General features: G+C 35.6%; 3 protein-coding genes across 3 annotated transcripts in view; all 3 read right to left on the bottom strand.

Moving 5' to 3' along the window:
* LOC107657238 (probable serine/threonine-protein kinase kinX) overlaps positions 1 to 7593 on the bottom strand; it is a 14413-nt gene extending 6820 nt beyond the window's left edge. The window contains exons 1-4 of the mRNA XM_016445265.1: positions 7440 to 7593; positions 7147 to 7217; positions 6989 to 7035; positions 5024 to 6545 (exon numbers count right to left, since the gene is read on the bottom strand). Coding sequence (XP_016300751.1) covers positions 5024 to 6545; positions 6989 to 7035; positions 7147 to 7217; positions 7440 to 7593 — 1794 coding nt within the window. The remainder of the gene's footprint in view (positions 1 to 5023; positions 6546 to 6988; positions 7036 to 7146; positions 7218 to 7439) is intronic.
* Positions 7594 to 9312: 1719 nt separating this feature from the next.
* Positions 9313 to 11295, bottom strand: LOC107657225 (uncharacterized). The gene is made up of 6 exons (XM_016445250.1): positions 11247 to 11295; positions 10840 to 11139; positions 10618 to 10750; positions 10490 to 10533; positions 9935 to 10047; positions 9313 to 9765 (listed from the first exon to the last, which is right to left on the bottom strand). The coding sequence occupies exons 1-6, from the start codon at positions 11293 to 11295 to the stop codon at positions 9625 to 9627; spliced, it is 780 nt and encodes a 259-aa protein (XP_016300736.1). The 3' UTR covers positions 9313 to 9624.
* A 1196-nt stretch (positions 11296 to 12491) lies between these two features.
* Positions 12492 to 16359, bottom strand: LOC107657239 (uncharacterized). Its single transcript, XM_016445266.1, has 8 exons — positions 16314 to 16359; positions 15842 to 16153; positions 14426 to 14461; positions 14019 to 14318; positions 13797 to 13929; positions 13669 to 13712; positions 13114 to 13226; positions 12492 to 12944 (listed from the first exon to the last, which is right to left on the bottom strand). The coding sequence occupies exons 1-8, from the start codon at positions 16357 to 16359 to the stop codon at positions 12804 to 12806; spliced, it is 1125 nt and encodes a 374-aa protein (XP_016300752.1). The 3' UTR covers positions 12492 to 12803.
* Positions 16360 to 16965: the final 606 nt, after the last annotated feature.

The following is a 16965-nucleotide window of genomic DNA, read 5'->3' on the forward strand; positions in this document are numbered from 1 at the left end:
TCCGCGTTTAGGAATTCGCGTGCGCTAAAGAAATTAGAGCGCATATGAGTTATCAAATTATTATCACTCGCGTTTTACTGCTACATTTGGTCTAAAATTTAGTGCTGCCATCTTGTGTTGACATTTTAAAACTGCATAGGCCTATTTTGTAAATTATGCTTGGCGGGCCATATATAATATATAGACTATTTAAGACAACTGCGGGCCACTTAAAATTCATCCACGGGCCGCAGTTTGGACACCCCTGCCATAGAAGAACCATTTTGGGTTCCCAAAAGAACCTTTCAGTGAACAGTTATAAAAAGAACCAATTTTTCTTAGTGTGAAGAACCTTTTTTTTTCCACCATAAAGAACCTTTTGTGAAATGGAAAAGTTCCATGGATGTTAAAAGTTCTTCAAGGAACCATTAGGAACATTTATTTTTAAGAGTAAGAAACCTATTACCTGAACCTAATGAAAATAAAATGAACTGATACATAGACGCAATGATTTCAACTACATAACCACCCAGATGCTACAAAGACCAACTCTGACTAGCTTCCTGTGGTCTGTGAAGCATGTCAGCACACATCATCATGCAGTGTGTGTGGTGGGATGTGATGTTATTTGTCTCATTAAGTCTTCTTGAAGCTGTGAATCCACATGCTTTCTCCTACCACAACAACTTAGCATATGTAAAATGGCTCAACATAGGCTGGTTGTCTTTAAACAGCTTGTGAGGGTGATGAGCAGAAGTCCATTGTAAAACCCTGGTAGGAGCGTGTCCACCCACTTTTAAACCAAGAATCAGCCTCTTTTCATATTAATCAAGCATTTTGCCAACATGCTCATATGTGGCCACAGGCAGAGGCGTTCCACAATCGCCCTATAAATAAGCATGTGTTCATTTTACTGCTGCCTCTGAAGCTTAGTGCATGCTTACCCATGGATCACCTCTAATGAAACTGCGCAGTCATAAGCTTTTCCCATGTCTACTAGTCCATTAAAATGATACATTTGCTGCCCAATCCTTTTGCATATGCATAACAAACAGCAAGCAGAAATTTTTGGGGTCCCAGCACAAGGATCTTTTTAGCCCAAAAGCTCACATATTTGTTCATATTTTAAAATGATAGCTGTTGTATATTTACTGACATTTAAGACCAATTCATGGACAAAAACTAGATTTATTTTATATATGTGTATCACCATAATAATACACTTTCAGGGTTCCCACTCTTTTTCAGCGATCATTTTACAGGACTTTGAGGACTTTTCCAGGACATTTTTAATTTACTTACGGCAGGAATAAAAGACAAGGATCATGCCCTAAAGTAATACATTCCTCTCTCTATAATTCTTTAAAAACATACAGTTTATGGCCATGATTTAACTATAAAATCAGCTCTGTAACATGAGCTGTTAGTTATACATTACAACAAATGATTTTCAGAACCAATTTCAGTACCATAGCAAAAAAAAAAATAGTGAAAGTTTTTAACTATTTTATTTAACTATTTGAAAATATAAAATAAATTAAATGAGTTCATTATTAATGCTAATATATATTATTAAAGAAAATAATCTTTTAAAATATTGGCATGTATCCTTCAAATGTTTTTCAATTAAGTATTGCTTTAGTAGGGTCAAGTGAAAAATGAGTGGATTCTGACTAACTTAATCACCTCTGATTGGCCATTACATAGCACTTCACAGAAAGCGATAGGCCTATAAATATGCACAGAAGCATTTAATAGCATATGCACAGAAGCATTTAATATCACATGAGTGTTCACAATGTCAAAAGTCAGTAGTGATGCACCAATCTTGATTTTTCATGGCCGACTCCAATACCGATTTCATTTTTATTTCATTTTTTAAAGCAAGAGATAAGATAGAATTAAAGGGGTCATATGATGCTTTTTTAAAGATCATTATTTGGAATATATGAACAAGATGTTTTTTTTTTTGTTCTGTACAGGCCGAACTCTCTGTAGCCATTTAAAATTAGAGGCAAACACTGCATTTTAATCACGATCCAAATAAAGATGTTACATACATGAGCAGTTTCTGATTTAATTTAGATTAAATTAGATGTCATTTCAAAATCTGGGGCAAAAACAGAATGTTCTGACTTCAGCTTTGTGAAATTATACTGCATAAAACATCTGCAGGAAACAAAAACAGCAGACAGGCTGAATGAGATGCAGATTCACTCTCTGACAGCAGGTGGCACTTATGGAACAGCAGCGATAGAGCGTTTCCATGGTTACCGCTGTAAACAAAGTAGCGCTGCACTTATAAACACTACTTTAGTATGCATAATACAAAGGCAAGATGAAAACAAAATATCATCTAAACTTTTCTATAAACAGTCAGTTCCCCTCAGAGATACATTTTTAAAAACCTCCATCCCTAATTCAACAATATATATATATATATTTGCTGTTAGCGCCACCAAGAGTCTACCTTATTTATTACAAAATTTCGTTTTTAATTTTCTACTAGGCTATTTACAGTTTGTAGATTATTTTAATAATCCTAGTAATACTATTAATATTAATAATACAGACAAATAAATGGGGATCCTTTGAACCCTATAGCTAAAGCATAAAACTGATGATGAGCACAAAATATACATCTGAAGACAGTTCCTAATTTTACTGGACATGGAATTTACCACCGACATAAAGTTTCGAAATACAAAAACAAGTATTTGCAAACAAGTCCAGCTTTTCTCAGTGCTAAACAAGTAAAGAAAAAGTTAAAGCATGTTTCCATTTATTATCAAACGGATTAAATTTAACGGAATACATTAATTAATTCTATACTTTCAACATAAAAAAAAAAACAGTGGTAAAAGCGGTCTGTACTTACGATATGACAATCCATGACACGCAATTACAGACGCTTATTAACGTGGTCTCGTCTAGTGCAAGTGCAACAGAGCGAAAGATCCTCACAGGGCAAAATGCCTTGGTCGAATACGTCTCTCCTCCAACTATCCTTATAATTCAGAGTCTTAGGGTGGGAGGACAGAGAGAGAGAGAGAGAGAGAGAGAGAAAGAGAGAGAGAGAGAGAGCGCACGAGCATCATCACTCTTGACACTGCCACTCACAGGTCTTTGCTCATTGCAACTATTTTGTTTAATGCTAACGTTTACACCACCATTATTCTCATTTTCCTGACACCTGTTATCAATAGGATCAGATACTTGATTTAGCCTTGCAGTGAAGAGAATGATTGAAAAGAGACATACCATGGTCCAAACTAATTATATAACATGACTTTAAATATTCACAGTCCAAAATATTCCTGAGGGCTGTCATCATAAGCTAAGAAAATACTAGAAGTAGCTCCTCACATCACACAGTCAGTCCCACACAGTCCGTGCCTCCTCCACCCTGTGGCAATATACTGTAAGACAAACAAACAGTAAATCCATTGTCCTTTATTTCTCTGGAGCACTGCTGCATCTCCTGCCTCCTACCCTACCAAGATTAAAGAGAGAAGATGCAGCTTTGTGCTGTAATGGTATCAGTTCTCTTTTCTTGGCATCTGCTGGAGGTGTAAGGCTGGGAGCTAATGAAGTCGGTTCACAGAGCACCGAAGTGTTAAAACACTGAGTTTCCAAGAAGAAACTGAGGTGAATTTACAGTGCCAGAGATTGATGATAGCCATGAATATTGTTCCTGAAAATAGCACTTACACGATTCCCTTGCTCCTCCTACAGCATATAAAGTCATTGGACAAAAGTTGATATAGGTCAGGTTAGATGACCTACATTGGAGCGAGAAGATGAGAGCCTTGCTTTTGTGTGTGCGTCTCTAATTAACCCCTACAGAACTCGAAACACTCCACTTTGGACAAGGATTGAAAAGTGAAGCAGCTAATAGGGTACATATTCTGTTTCTTTGGAAATATCACACAACTCCAAAATCTAGATCAGTTTCTCCCTCAGATAAATGGTCGGTAAAATGTTTCCATGGAAACACCACTAAGTCGGTCTCATTCGAACCCCTTTAAAGAAACATATGGATATTCTTCCGACCTCTTAAAGATCTAAACCCGTCTGAATTTCTTTATGAAATGTTGCAATCATTTGTTTGGGTCTTTGCATAGTGTCTATGATATAGCATGTATGCATCGTTTGAGCTTTTTTGACTCTCTCGCAGTCTTGTACTCACCAGCTGGACTATTTCAGGGACATCTTCAATCACTGTTCTCCAGAGAGGTACAGAGCCAAACTGTTGATCTCACAAGTCCTTGAAGATTTTATTTTTACTTACTAACTTGGAACAACAAAAGGAATAGTCTGCATCCAAGATAAGAATGGGCTGCTTGATTATGGCAAAAATCATAATCACGATTATTTAACTTTAACTGTTTATTTTATTTGCTCAATATTGACATCACGATTATTTAAACTCATCGATTTTGAAATGTTTCATAGACGCCTCATAGATCTTGCACCTTTTTTCATTTATTGAACAAATTTTTTTTTGAGAGTGGCTTTCCTTGAACTTCAATTATAATACAAGAGAAAAACAAAAAAAAAATATACAAATAATAAACAATAATAAAAAACATATATATGTATGTGTATATACACACTTAAATAAAATATTCTAAAAATAATAATTATATTAAAATAGTACATTAATTATAGTATTTATATTAATAAGTATATTAAAATGTTGTAGTACACTTCCACAAGAAAAGGAAAACAACTAAACATTTAGGGAAGAACGAAAGCACATAAAGGTGTGCTGGATTACAAAACAAGAGCATAACTTGACTTCAAAACAGAATGTGACACAATAACTGTTGACTCGATGCATATTTTTTCATAATCATGGGAAGCCAAAATCGTAATTCCAAATAAAATTAGATTATTTTCATGGCCCTATGAGGCTTCTATTTAAATGTATATTAAATTTATATTTCACATCACACATATTTTTTATACAAATACCATATTTTTGTTTACCAAATGAGAAGGGGGTGAAAGAAAAGAAAAGAAACAAACACAAATACCTTACCTTTTGTTTTTTGCTGTCAGGATCCTCCCGGTTCTCACTTTCAAGTGTTGATTCCTGGCTTTTTTTCCTTTGCTCCTCCAACTGATCCTCTTGGTCTGTGTCATTCTCAGTGTTTTCAGTCTTTTCTTGCCACTCTGTAGGCTGTTCTTCACCGATAACCTCTGTTTCTCCCTCTAAAGGCCTGGTATCAGCTTCTTCAGCTTCAGAAGGCAAAATGTCTTCCTTTGATTCAGTATCATGGGTTAAACCATTCTCCTCATCTTCAGTTTTTACCATATTTTGATCAGGCATGTTCAAAATGTCCAGATCCATCTCTTCAGCAACACAGCCATCACTGTCAAGATCACTCCCTTCATCTACGTTCTCTGAGTTTAGATCTTTCTCAGAAGCATCGATTACATCAGTATTTAAAATCTCATTGCTTATCATGTCCTCTGTGTCTTCTGTTTCACTGTCGTTCATTTGGGAAACTAGCTTTGGGGTTTCCTCCTTCATTTCATTGATCATTTTAGAGGTATTATCATGTTGATCAGTGCTGTGCTCAGCTTCATGCTCACCTGTACGAGTATAGCACTGATGGTGCACTTCATCTAGAACATCTATGACTTCGCTTTTACTGTCATACATTTCATCACTGTAGTCAATGTATGTGTCTTTCATTTCCATCAATGATCTACTATTAATATCAGATGTGGAATTGGCTGCATCTTCTACAAAGTCATTGGTGCTGTTGTACTCATGATTGGTCTCTTCCTGGTTTTCATTGTCCGGTAAGTCATCTTTTTCTTCAATATGTTCCTCTGATTCCTGCTCTGCTTCAACTGTGTTTTCAGTAGTACTTTCAGCTGATTCCTCCATATAAATCTGCTCAGTGCTCTTCTCCTCTGGATCAGTGTCTTGTAATAAATTATCAGCCATTTCTAAAACTCCCTGTTCAGCATCTTCAGCATGGCCATCATCATCATCATCATCATCATCATCATCATCATCATCATCAGCGATTTCATTTGCTTGTTTGCCTACATCCTGCTCAATATGTGAAGGGGTTTCAACAAAAGACTCATCTTGTGATTCAAATGGTTCTTCATTTAATTCTGGGCTTTCCAAATCTCTCTTGTTCTCAGTAGATTCAGACAGGCGGTTTATCTCTTCAGCACATACATCCACATTTGCGAGACCACCAAAGGAAGGCAAAGGTGTAGGCTCAAGTTCTGATCTGCAGATATCAATATCTACAGCTTCTTTTGCAACCTCTTCGTCCTTCAGTACCTCTGATGTTTGTACTGGAATCCCGCTGGGGTCTTTTATCTCCTGAGCACATATATCAACATCTGCCGTTCCCACATAGGGAATATCAGCAGCAGATCCATGTTCCCTTTCACCGGATTCCTCATCGAACTTCTTATCTAACTCATATTTTTGCTTTACTTCAGTTTCCTCTGAATTATTAACGTTGAGGTCTTTCAATGGGGAGCTTAGGGTTTCATTGTTTCCCAAAGTTTCAAAATGGCCAGCGTCGTTTCTGAAAATGGACATGTAAGAAGGCAAGGATACTTTTATATGCAACAGTGATTGATAATGTAAGTAAATAGAAGCACAAACAAGTACAACAGGAGTGATAAATGAATCTTAATGTACAACCCAGATGCATATCTGTGCTCTGACACTACAATCAATCCTCCAAAAGCCGCCCTCTGCTTGATCAAATGATTGAAGCCCTGCCTCAGAAACAGAGAGCCACTCGTCAAACTTCATCCTGCTATAATCTTCTATAAAACTGCTGCACTGCAAGAATTTATGACCAGAATCAAGGAAATCGTAATCCTATATGAGTAATTTTCAGTTTTATTGTCTACACTTTCATCTAAAATCTCACACTGCTTCACTTCAATCTTGGCTGTTCTCTCATCTGGAAAACAGTTAGGGGGAGTGAAAGAGTGAAATCACACTTTCTTATTCACAGACCTTGTATTTATATTAGGTGAAATGTAGTTTCCTTGTATTGCTGTGCTCTGTTTAGAGAAGAACAAAAACACAAACACCACATTAGAAGAAACTAGTATAATCTAAAGTTTCAGAAAGTGTTGCCTTATTTTTAATCAAAATTTATTTATTTTTGCTACCTTAAATGAGTGATTATTGTAGAATCTGTCTTCCAACTTTGCAACCCACTCTGCTGAGTCTAGGCCACTTTCTGGAACAAGGCATACATTCATTTGTACATTTATTCTTTTCAAGCATGCATTGATATAGTATAGTTGATCTAATAATACAAGCACTTTCAAACAAAACAACTTTGCCATGGCTTGGACAAAGGCATGCTGTATAAGCATGTAATGACTAACTCATATATGAGTCATTCATATGTCATCAAAAACTATTAAACATCAGGTTCAAAGGAAAACATCTCAGTCACCTTCTCTGGCTTTAAGAAGCTTTGTAAAGTAGAGAGCAGCAAAGGTTGGGATGTCCTCAGGCTGGTCTCTCAACACCTCTTTAGCAAGACCCTCCAATAAATTCCCAAAGCCTCTAGGGATCCGCAGGTTTGTGTTGGAGAAGGGAACAGACATCTTATACAGCTCTCAGGTCTGAGTTTAATGAAGGAAAAGACATGTTTATTAAACGTCAATTGTGCTGATGGTGGTTAATGGCTAATTTACAATGTTTTCCACATAATTACAAAAATAATTTAAAACTGTGATTTTCTCATTAAGAAGATGCTTTTCTCATTTAGCTTTACTGCATGATAGGCTACACCACATTACATATGATCTGCTAAAATGATCTAAATGAAAGACAGACTGGCCTTTTCTCTCTGTAAAATGAAAGACATATTGTAACACTTGTGATGTCAAGCCCATATTTTCTTGTTTTGCTAAATCGATAGTCAATATATATGTAATCATTTTGCAGGTGTACTGGAGTGATATTTCTTACCGTTCTAAACGAGTCGAATGTTGTGAACTGTTGCTATGCAACCGGCACGTGGTTCCAACTACCGAAAGCAGAGAGGGTCAAACGTTTCACATTCAAGTAAGTAGCTTGTTCGAAAGGAAAAACATTAGTAGGATACACCAGTATTTTGTGTAGCTACTTACACATGCAATATAAATGGATGGGTAGTATTTTTGCTAGTATATATATATATACACAGTATATATATATATATATATATATATATATATATATAATACTGTAGGTATTGGTCTCTCAGGTATCAAATATTTCAAGTGGTCTGGGGACTCCCGCCGGGATTTGATACATTTTATTGTCAAATATTAAAATAAAAGATCAGGTCTAGTGACTTTGGTAGCAGCATTTTTATATAGAAATGCTATGTATCATTAAGCTATGATTTACAAGTTTAATTCCTTATTTGCATAACTATAACACATGCCAAACAAATGACGCCATAACTGCATCCCATAACATTTGTTCGAAGCTAGACTCGTTTTGCTCGGGTTTTACGAGCCATTGCTCAGTGTCACTGATAAATGCTTGACGATCGAGATTATCGACCTGAGAAACATGCCTGCTCACAGTCTTGTCGTGTGTCTCGTGTTTTCTGTCAGTTCTTTGCAAAACGTGTACAAAAGCAGGTAAATATGATCATATTTTTGGACATATAAATAGCATAACCACCTTTTAGAGTCCAAAGCTCGCAAAATGTGTGGTATGAACAAATTCATTTTGGAATTTCTAAGTTTTAATCAGTATAAGGCCACAGTTCTCTGCAATAAGTTAACAAACAGGGTATATAGGTTGGTTTGGGTTAAGTTCCTCCTTAAGGGACATTCTACCAGAAATGTACATTATCTGTCCTTGACTAGGATGTAATGAAAAAGTATTACATCCAAAAAATGTCTAAAACTGACTGATGGTTGATTTCTGTGAGTTGTTCTGTAAAGGAATATGTCATTCATTAGGTTCTCAGATATTTTTTAATTTATTAAACACACTTTTGAAAATTACAAATACTGTTCTTGTCCTTGTCCCCAGCCAAATTGGACCTACAGCTTTCATAGTTTTGTTATGCTAAAAACTGTTATTTAGAAAAGAAAACTCCATCAGTAACAAGTTTAAGTTGTTATCATTCACATCAACTGATTAAAAACATGAAATTAAACATAAATTCTACAAATAATAAGAATAAGATATTTTTTTCACCCAAGAAGTGAAAATGTACGTTTCTGGTATAGAATGTCCCTTAAATTGACAAAAATAATAACAATTTAGAGGGTTTTGAACTGGTGATTAAGGTCTTTATTATTTATTTATTTATTGTGGAATTGGACTTTAGACTTAAGACTACAAATTACTTAAAACCATTCATACAGACCTTCCTGGTCAAAAAAGGCAAATCTGCCGACACAGTAAAAAAAGAAAAAAAAAGAAATTGAGCTACAAAGCAAATGTAATGCAGTAATTATTTCCTTCAAGCCTGTAAAAGCATAACACACACAAGTTCACACATACATTCAAAGTTTTACAGTTTTTTTAATTACAGACAACATAAATTAGGCAGACAGCTATACACAATTTTCACATTTTGCCTTCTATTTTTTTTTTTAATCAGATATGCAGTTTTTTGAAGTAGCTAACTAACTAAGAGCCTCACAGGAGTAGGTAATTACAGCATATTCAGACGTTGTGCTTAATTTCCTAGTGACCTCTTTCGAGTGGATGTGCAGTCTGTCAGCTGAAGCGTGCAGTAGCCCTGCTCTGGCCTCATCTCTCCATCTCTGCAAAACACATTCACACTGTCACACATCTGGTCCCATGAGATTAAACAAACCTGTGAAGACTACCTGAATAATTTTCTGTGTGTGTGTGTGTGTGTGTATGTGTGTGTGTGTGTGTGTGTGTGTGTGTGTGTGTGTTTAAGAATATTTGAATAATATTAATTCTCACTGGTCTTTGATTTTTTGAAGTCTGGTTAAAGGTGCCAGATAGATCCGGGTTGCTGGATCCTCTCACGGAGATCACAATGTCAGCATAAGGGACTTCATGATCACTCTGGCTATCTGTGGGATTAAATAATACATTTAAAAAAATGTTTTATATTGACCAGTTAACTCTTGAATGTTACCGCCAGTCCCAGATACACTACTGTGAATGTAATATTGTGAAATATTATTACAATTTAAAATGTTTTCTATTTTAATATATTTTAAAATACACATGATCCTTCAAAAATCATCCTAATATGCCGATTTGATGCTCAAGAAAATTTCTTATTATTATCAATGTTGAAAACAGTTGTGCAGCTTAATACAGAAAACAGCATTTTAAAATTGTAATAATATTTCACAATATTATTGTTTTTTACTGTAGCTTTGATCAAAAACATGCAGCCTTGGTGAGCATAACAGACTTCTTTCAAAAACATGGTAATTATTCCAAACTTTTGACAGGTAGTATACATATATTATTGTATTTTTATGTTTATAATAAATTGAGAAAGACCTTGAGCGATTGGCCTTATCACCACAGCACTTCTGGATGTAACCCTAAAAGAAACCAGATAATGAAAGAGATTTGATATGTCTTGCTGTTTCATAATGATACATTTTCCAAATAAAATTGTGCATTACCTTTCATGGACTATGTTTGCAGAATCCATGATCTTACATCCTTTTCTGTAGCACAAATACACCAGATGGGCCGTCAGGATAACTACTGCAGACACTGCAAAAGCTGCAAAGATCTTGGCCCAGGCGAATCCATCTGTATGGCAAAATGCTGACTTGATGGACTTTGTTGTATGTGAATCTGAAAATGGGTTGATGTATTTTTGGAAGTGTGAAAACACTCACCCGATGTGATGACCTCTATTTCCACAGTGATAGCCTGGTCAGTGCAGGTCCCTTTGGTGTGGCACCTGTATTGTCCACTATCCTCTGCTTTGATTTCACTCCACTGTACTATGGTGTCACTTATTTTGGTCAAGGGGAGGGTACTGTTTTCTCTGACCCACTGCACCTCACAGTGCTTGTTGTCAGGGGCGACACAGTGAAGTTTGAGTGAGGTTCCTGCCATCACTTCAATGGAAAATGATGTAAACACCTCATCTGAATCTGTCTGACCCCTATACAACTTTACTCTCAGAGATGGATCTAGACAAGTAAAACAACATTCAAAACAATAATACAAATCAATAATGGCCTTAGAAATAGTACAGTGAGTAGAACTATCCTTACAGATCCATAACTTATAGACTTACCGGCTTTAGGAGGTGTTACTTGTTCTTCAGCTCCATCTGTATAAAGCATGATTGCAGAAATGGTAAGAAAAGTCCTGAGATTAATTAAAGGAATAGTTCACACAAAAATGAAAATTTGCTGAAAAATCACTGACTCTCAGGCTGTCCAAGATCTAGATGAGTTTGTTTCTTCATTGGAACAAATTTGGAGAAATTCAGCATTACATCTAATGCTAAATTTCTCCTCTGCAGTGAATGGGTGCCGTCAGAATGAGAGTCCAAACAGCTGATAAAAGAATCACAATAATCCACAAGTAATCCACACGACTCCAGCCCATCAACTAACGTCTTGTGAAATGAAAAGATGCATGTTTTTAAGAAAAACATCCACCATTAATGCATTTTAGTTTCACACCATCACTTAAGGCAAAAAAAATATAGGCCATAATTCATAATAACGCTTCCTCCAGTGAAAAAACCCATTCCCTGTTGTCACATCAAAATCCACTGACATATTTGTGTAAAACTGTTTTGGACAGTTTTTGCTTGCAAATGGTGCTTGATCTGTGTATATTTCTCTCCTGATTCAGACAAGACGACTTTTTTTCACTGGAGTAAGCAATGGATGGAGGAAAAATACTTTGAAAGTTAAAAATAAAAGAACATCTTAATGAATTTGTTTATTACAAATGAGACACTGATTGATGGACTGGAGTCGTGTGTTACTTGTGGATTATTGTAACTTTTTCATCAGTTGTTTTCATCACCCATTCACTGCAGAGGATTCATTGGCAAGCAAGTGATGTAATGCTAAATTTCTCCAAATCTGTTCTTGACAAAGAAACAAATTCATCCACATCTTGGATGGCCTGAGGGTGACTAAATTTTCAGGAAATATGTGACCCTGGAGCACAAAACCAGTCTTAAGTCGCTGGGGTATATTTGTAGCAATAGCCAAAAACCATTCTAACATATACAAATTTGTCTGTGACAGGGCCTGACATTTTAGGGGTGAAATGTGTATAAAATGTATTTATTTCAATCATAAAAACATGCTGAGATGGCATGATATGTGTTTCATATAGATTAACATGTCCTCCATATGACTCAACGTTCAGATTTAAGAATAAGATATTTTTTTCACCCAAGAAGTGAAAATGTACGTTTCTGGTATAGAATGTCCCTTAAATTGACAAAAATAATAACAATTTAGAGGGTTTTGAACTGGTGATTAAGGTCTTTATTATTTATTTATTTATTGTGGAATTGGACTTTAGACTTAAGACTACAAATTACTTAAAACCATTCATACAGACCTTCCTGGTCAAAAAAGGCAAATCTGCCGACACAGTAAAAAAAGAAAAAAAAAGAAATTGAGCTACAAAGCAAATGTAATGCAGTAATTATTTCCTTCAAGCCTGTAAAAGCATAACACACACAAGTTCACACATACATTCAAAGTTTTACAGTTTTTTTAATTACAGACAACATAAATTAGGCAGACAGCTATACACAATTTTCACATTTTGCCTTCTATTTTTTTTTTTAATCAGATATGCAGTTTTTTGAAGTAGCTAACTAACTAAGAGCCTCACAGGAGTAGGTAATTACAGCATATTCAGACGTTGTGCTTAATTTCCTAGTGACCTCTTTCGAGTGGATGTGCAGTCTGTCAGCTGAAGCGTGCAGTAGCCCTGCTCTGGCCTCATCTCTCCATCTCTGCAAAACACATTCACACTGTCACACATCTGGTCCCATGAGATTAAACAAACCTGTGAAGACTACCTGAATAATTTTCTGTGTGTGTGTGTGTGTGTGTATGTGTGTGTGTGTGTGTGTGTGTGTGTGTGTGTGTGTTTAAGAATATTTGAATAATATTAATTCTCACTGGTCTTTGATTTTTTGAAGTCTGGTTAAAGGTGCCAGATAGATCCGGGTTGCTGGATCCTCTCACGGAGATCACAATGTCAGCATAAGGGACTTCATGATCACTCTGGCTATCTGTGGGATTAAATAATACATTTAAAAAAATGTTTTATATTGACCAGTTAACTCTTGAATGTTACCGCCAGTCCCAGATACACTACTGTGAATGTAATATTGTGAAATATTATTACAATTTAAAATGTTTTCTATTTTAATATATTTTAAAATACACATGATCCTTCAAAAATCATCCTAATATGCCGATTTGATGCTCAAGAAAATTTCTTATTATTATCAATGTTGAAAACAGTTGTGCAGCTTAATACAGAAAACAGCATTTTAAAATTGTAATAATATTTCACAATATTATTGTTTTTTACTGTAGCTTTGATCAAAAACATGCAGCCTTGGTGAGCATAACAGACTTCTTTCAAAAACATGGTAATTATTCCAAACTTTTGACAGGTAGTATACATATATTATTGTATTTTTATGTTTATAATAAATTGAGAAAGACCTTGAGCGATTGGCCTTATCACCACAGCACTTCTGGATGTAACCCTAAAAGAAACCAGATAATGAAAGAGATTTGATATGTCTTGCTGTTTCATAATGATACATTTTCCAAATAAAATTGTGCATTACCTTTCATGGACTATGTTTGCAGAATCCATGATCTTACATCCTTTTCTGTAGCACAAATACACCAGATGGGCCGTCAGGATAACTACTGCAGACACTGCAAAAGCTGCAAAGATCTTGGCCCAGGCGAATCCATCTGTATGGCAAAATGCTGACTTGATGGACTTTGTTGTATGTGAATCTGAAAATGGGTTGATGTATTTTTGGAAGTGTGAAAACACTCACCCGATGTGATGACCTCTATTTCCACAGTGATAGCCTGGTCAGTGCAGGTCCCTTTGGTGTGGCACCTGTATTGTCCACTATCCTCTGCTTTGATTTCACTCCACTGTACTATGGTGTCACTTATTTTGGTCAAGGGGAGGGTACTGTTTTCTCTGACCCACTGCACCTCACAGTGCTTGTTGTCAGGGGCGACACAGTGAAGTTTGAGTGAGGTTCCTGCCATCACTTCAATGGAAAATGATGTAAACACCTCATCTGAATCTGTCTGACCCCTATACAACTTTACTCTCAGAGATGGATCTAGACAAGTAAAACAACATTCAAAACAATAATACAAATCAATAATGGCCTTAGAAATAGTACAGTGAGTAGAACTATCCTTACAGATCCATAACTTATAGACTTACCGGCTTTAGGAGGTGTTACTTGTTCTTCAGCTCCATCTGTATAAAGCATGATTGCAGAAATGGTAAGAAAAGTCCTGAGATTAATTAAAGGAATAGTTCACACAAAAATGAAAATTTGCTGAAAAATCACTGACTCTCAGGCTGTCCAAGATCTAGATGAGTTTGTTTCTTCATTGGAACAAATTTGGAGAAATTCAGCATTACATCTAATGCTAAATTTCTCCTCTGCAGTGAATGGGTGCCGTCAGAATGAGAGTCCAAACAGCTGATAAAAGAATCACAATAATCCACAAGTAATCCACACGACTCCAGCCCATCAACTAACGTCTTGTGAAATGAAAAGATGCATGTTTTTAAGAAAAACATCCACCATTAATGCATTTTAGTTTCACACCATCACTTAAGGCAAAAAAAATATAGGCCATAATTCATAATAACGCTTCCTCCAGTGAAAAAACCCATTCCCTGTTGTCACATCAAAATCCACTGACATATTTGTGTAAAACTGTTTTGGACAGTTTTTGCTTGCAAATGGTGCTTGATCTGTGTATATTTCTCTCCTGATTCAGACAAGACGACTTTTTTTCACTGGAGTAAGCAATGGATGGAGGAAAAATACTTTGAAAGTTAAAAATAAAAGAACATCTTAATGAATTTGTTTATTACAAATGAGACACTGATTGATGGACTGGAGTCGTGTGTTACTTGTGGATTATTGTAACTTTTTCATCAGTTGTTTTCATCACCCATTCACTGCAGAGGATTCATTGGCAAGCAAGTGATGTAATGCTAAATTTCTCCAAATCTGTTCTTGACAAAGAAACAAATTCATCCACATCTTGGATGGCCTGAGGGTGACTAAATTTTCAGGAAATATGTGACCCTGGAGCACAAAACCAGTCTTAAGTCGCTGGGGTATATTTGTAGCAATAGCCAAAAAACCATTGCATGGGACAAAATTATAGGTTTTTCTTTTATGCCAAAAATCATTAGGATATTAAGTAAAGATCATGTTCCATGAAGATATTTTGTAAATTTCCTACCATAAATATATCAAAACTTAATTTTTGATTAGTAATATGCATTGCTAAGAACTTCATTTGGACAACTTTAAAGGCGATTTTCTCAATATTTAGATTTTTTTGCACCCTCAGATTCCAGATTTTCAAATAGTTGGAATTTCAATAGTTGTAAAGTCAAAACTGTATCTCGACCAAATATTGTCCTATCCTAACAAACCATACATCAATGGAAAGCTTATTTATTCAGCTTTCAGATGATGTATAAATCTCAATTTTGAAAAATTGACTCTTAATTGGTCACATATTCATTTTTGGGTGAACTATTCTATTTTTTTTTTTAAAACATTATACTGTATGTTATTCATTGTTAGCAGTAAACTCAAACACCTCTTACCATGAACTTGCAGTGTTACTAGAAGCTCCATTTTACGAGGAAGGCCCGGGTGGTCACTCTCTTCGGAAAAGCAAGAATAGTTATAACGTGTTTGCTCCATAATTAGATGAGGTATGTACAAGCTCACAGTGCACACATCTCCTAACTTTGACATCTTATGATCCCAGTGGCACTTGCTACAAGCTGGAGTGTCTTCCCATGTCCATTTACCACGAATGAAGCCATTGGAACAGTTGTAGGTACAGTTTAAAGTAAACGGCTGTTGGAGTCTTGCATTCTGAATCTCACGCTGGATTCCAGAACTCATAGCATCTGTAAAGAGCCACGAAGTTAACAGCAACTAGAAACTGCACTTATATATTAATTTAAATACTATTATAAGTATTTACAGAAACATCTAATATTCTAGACATAACTAATATCATAATTCATAATAAATTAAAATGATAGTGTAGCATCTCCATGACATTACCTTGGAATCCTAGTTGTAAAAGTAGCATCACAGGAATCAGAAACATGTTTTGGCATTCATTCAATATACTTTTTCTTATATCTGCATAAACGATAAATGGTTTATAGCATGGCAGAAAAACAAAGGGAAGCTCCTCCCCATGAGGTGGGCTTTGTTTAAGAATAGCACCTGCCTCCAGAAAATGTGGTTAACTGAGCTGTTTGAACATTGTAATGCATGGCAAAAATATGACTGGGCCTTTTGCGGCTTGATTTGCATGGCACTGTGGTATTCTTTGATCATTTAACCAAGACATTTACATTATTTATGTAATCATTATTATAAATAAAATAATACAGGGTATGTCTTAAGGAAGTTCTAACCCACGTTATTTACAGACTGTTGTTTTTATCTAATTAGCATTTTCCATGTACCAAAGCAATTTAAATGGAAATTGCATGAGTGATATTAAAAGAAGTTCACAGTCTGACTCTTGATAACATCCATGTTAATGAATCAAAGTGACTTTCCCAGCAGTTTGATTAATTTATCAGCCCATTGCTGCAGTAAACTGGATCACATTCATGCTTTGCAGTGGAAACTTGGGGGTAGTACGGTTTGCACAGCTGCAGAAGTTTGAAGCTTCACCTAAATCTAAAGGAACAGGAAACAT

Source organism: Sinocyclocheilus anshuiensis, unplaced genomic scaffold (assembly GCF_001515605.1).
Source record: "Sinocyclocheilus anshuiensis isolate Anshui unplaced genomic scaffold, SAMN03320099.WGS_v1.1 scaffold139, whole genome shotgun sequence".
NCBI classification, from domain to species: domain Eukaryota; kingdom Metazoa; phylum Chordata; class Actinopteri; order Cypriniformes; family Cyprinidae; genus Sinocyclocheilus; species Sinocyclocheilus anshuiensis.

What these genes read in the sequence shown, in the direction of transcription:
- LOC107657225 (XM_016445250.1), bottom strand. Translation starts at nt 11,295, where the DNA reads ATGCTTTATACAGATGGAGCTGAAGAACAAGTAACACCTCCTAAAGCC. An exon ending in AATAGAGGTCATCACATCGG is followed by an intron (nt 10,751 to 10,839) that starts GTGAGTGTTTTC and finishes TTTGCCATACAG; the next exon opens with ATGGATTCGCCTGGGCCAAG. An exon ending in GCAAACATAGTCCATGAAAG is followed by an intron (nt 10,534 to 10,617) that starts GTAATGCACAAT and finishes GGTTTCTTTTAG; the next exon opens with GGTTACATCCAGAAGTGCTG.
- LOC107657239 (XM_016445266.1), bottom strand. Translation starts at nt 16,359, where the DNA reads ATGTTTCTGATTCCTGTGATGCTACTTTTACAACTAGGATTCCAAG. An exon ending in AATAGAGGTCATCACATCGG is followed by an intron (nt 13,930 to 14,018) that starts GTGAGTGTTTTC and finishes TTTGCCATACAG; the next exon opens with ATGGATTCGCCTGGGCCAAG. An exon ending in GATAAGGCCAATCGCTCAAG is followed by an intron (nt 13,227 to 13,668) that starts GTCTTTCTCAAT and finishes TTAATCCCACAG; the next exon opens with ATAGCCAGAGTGATCATGAA.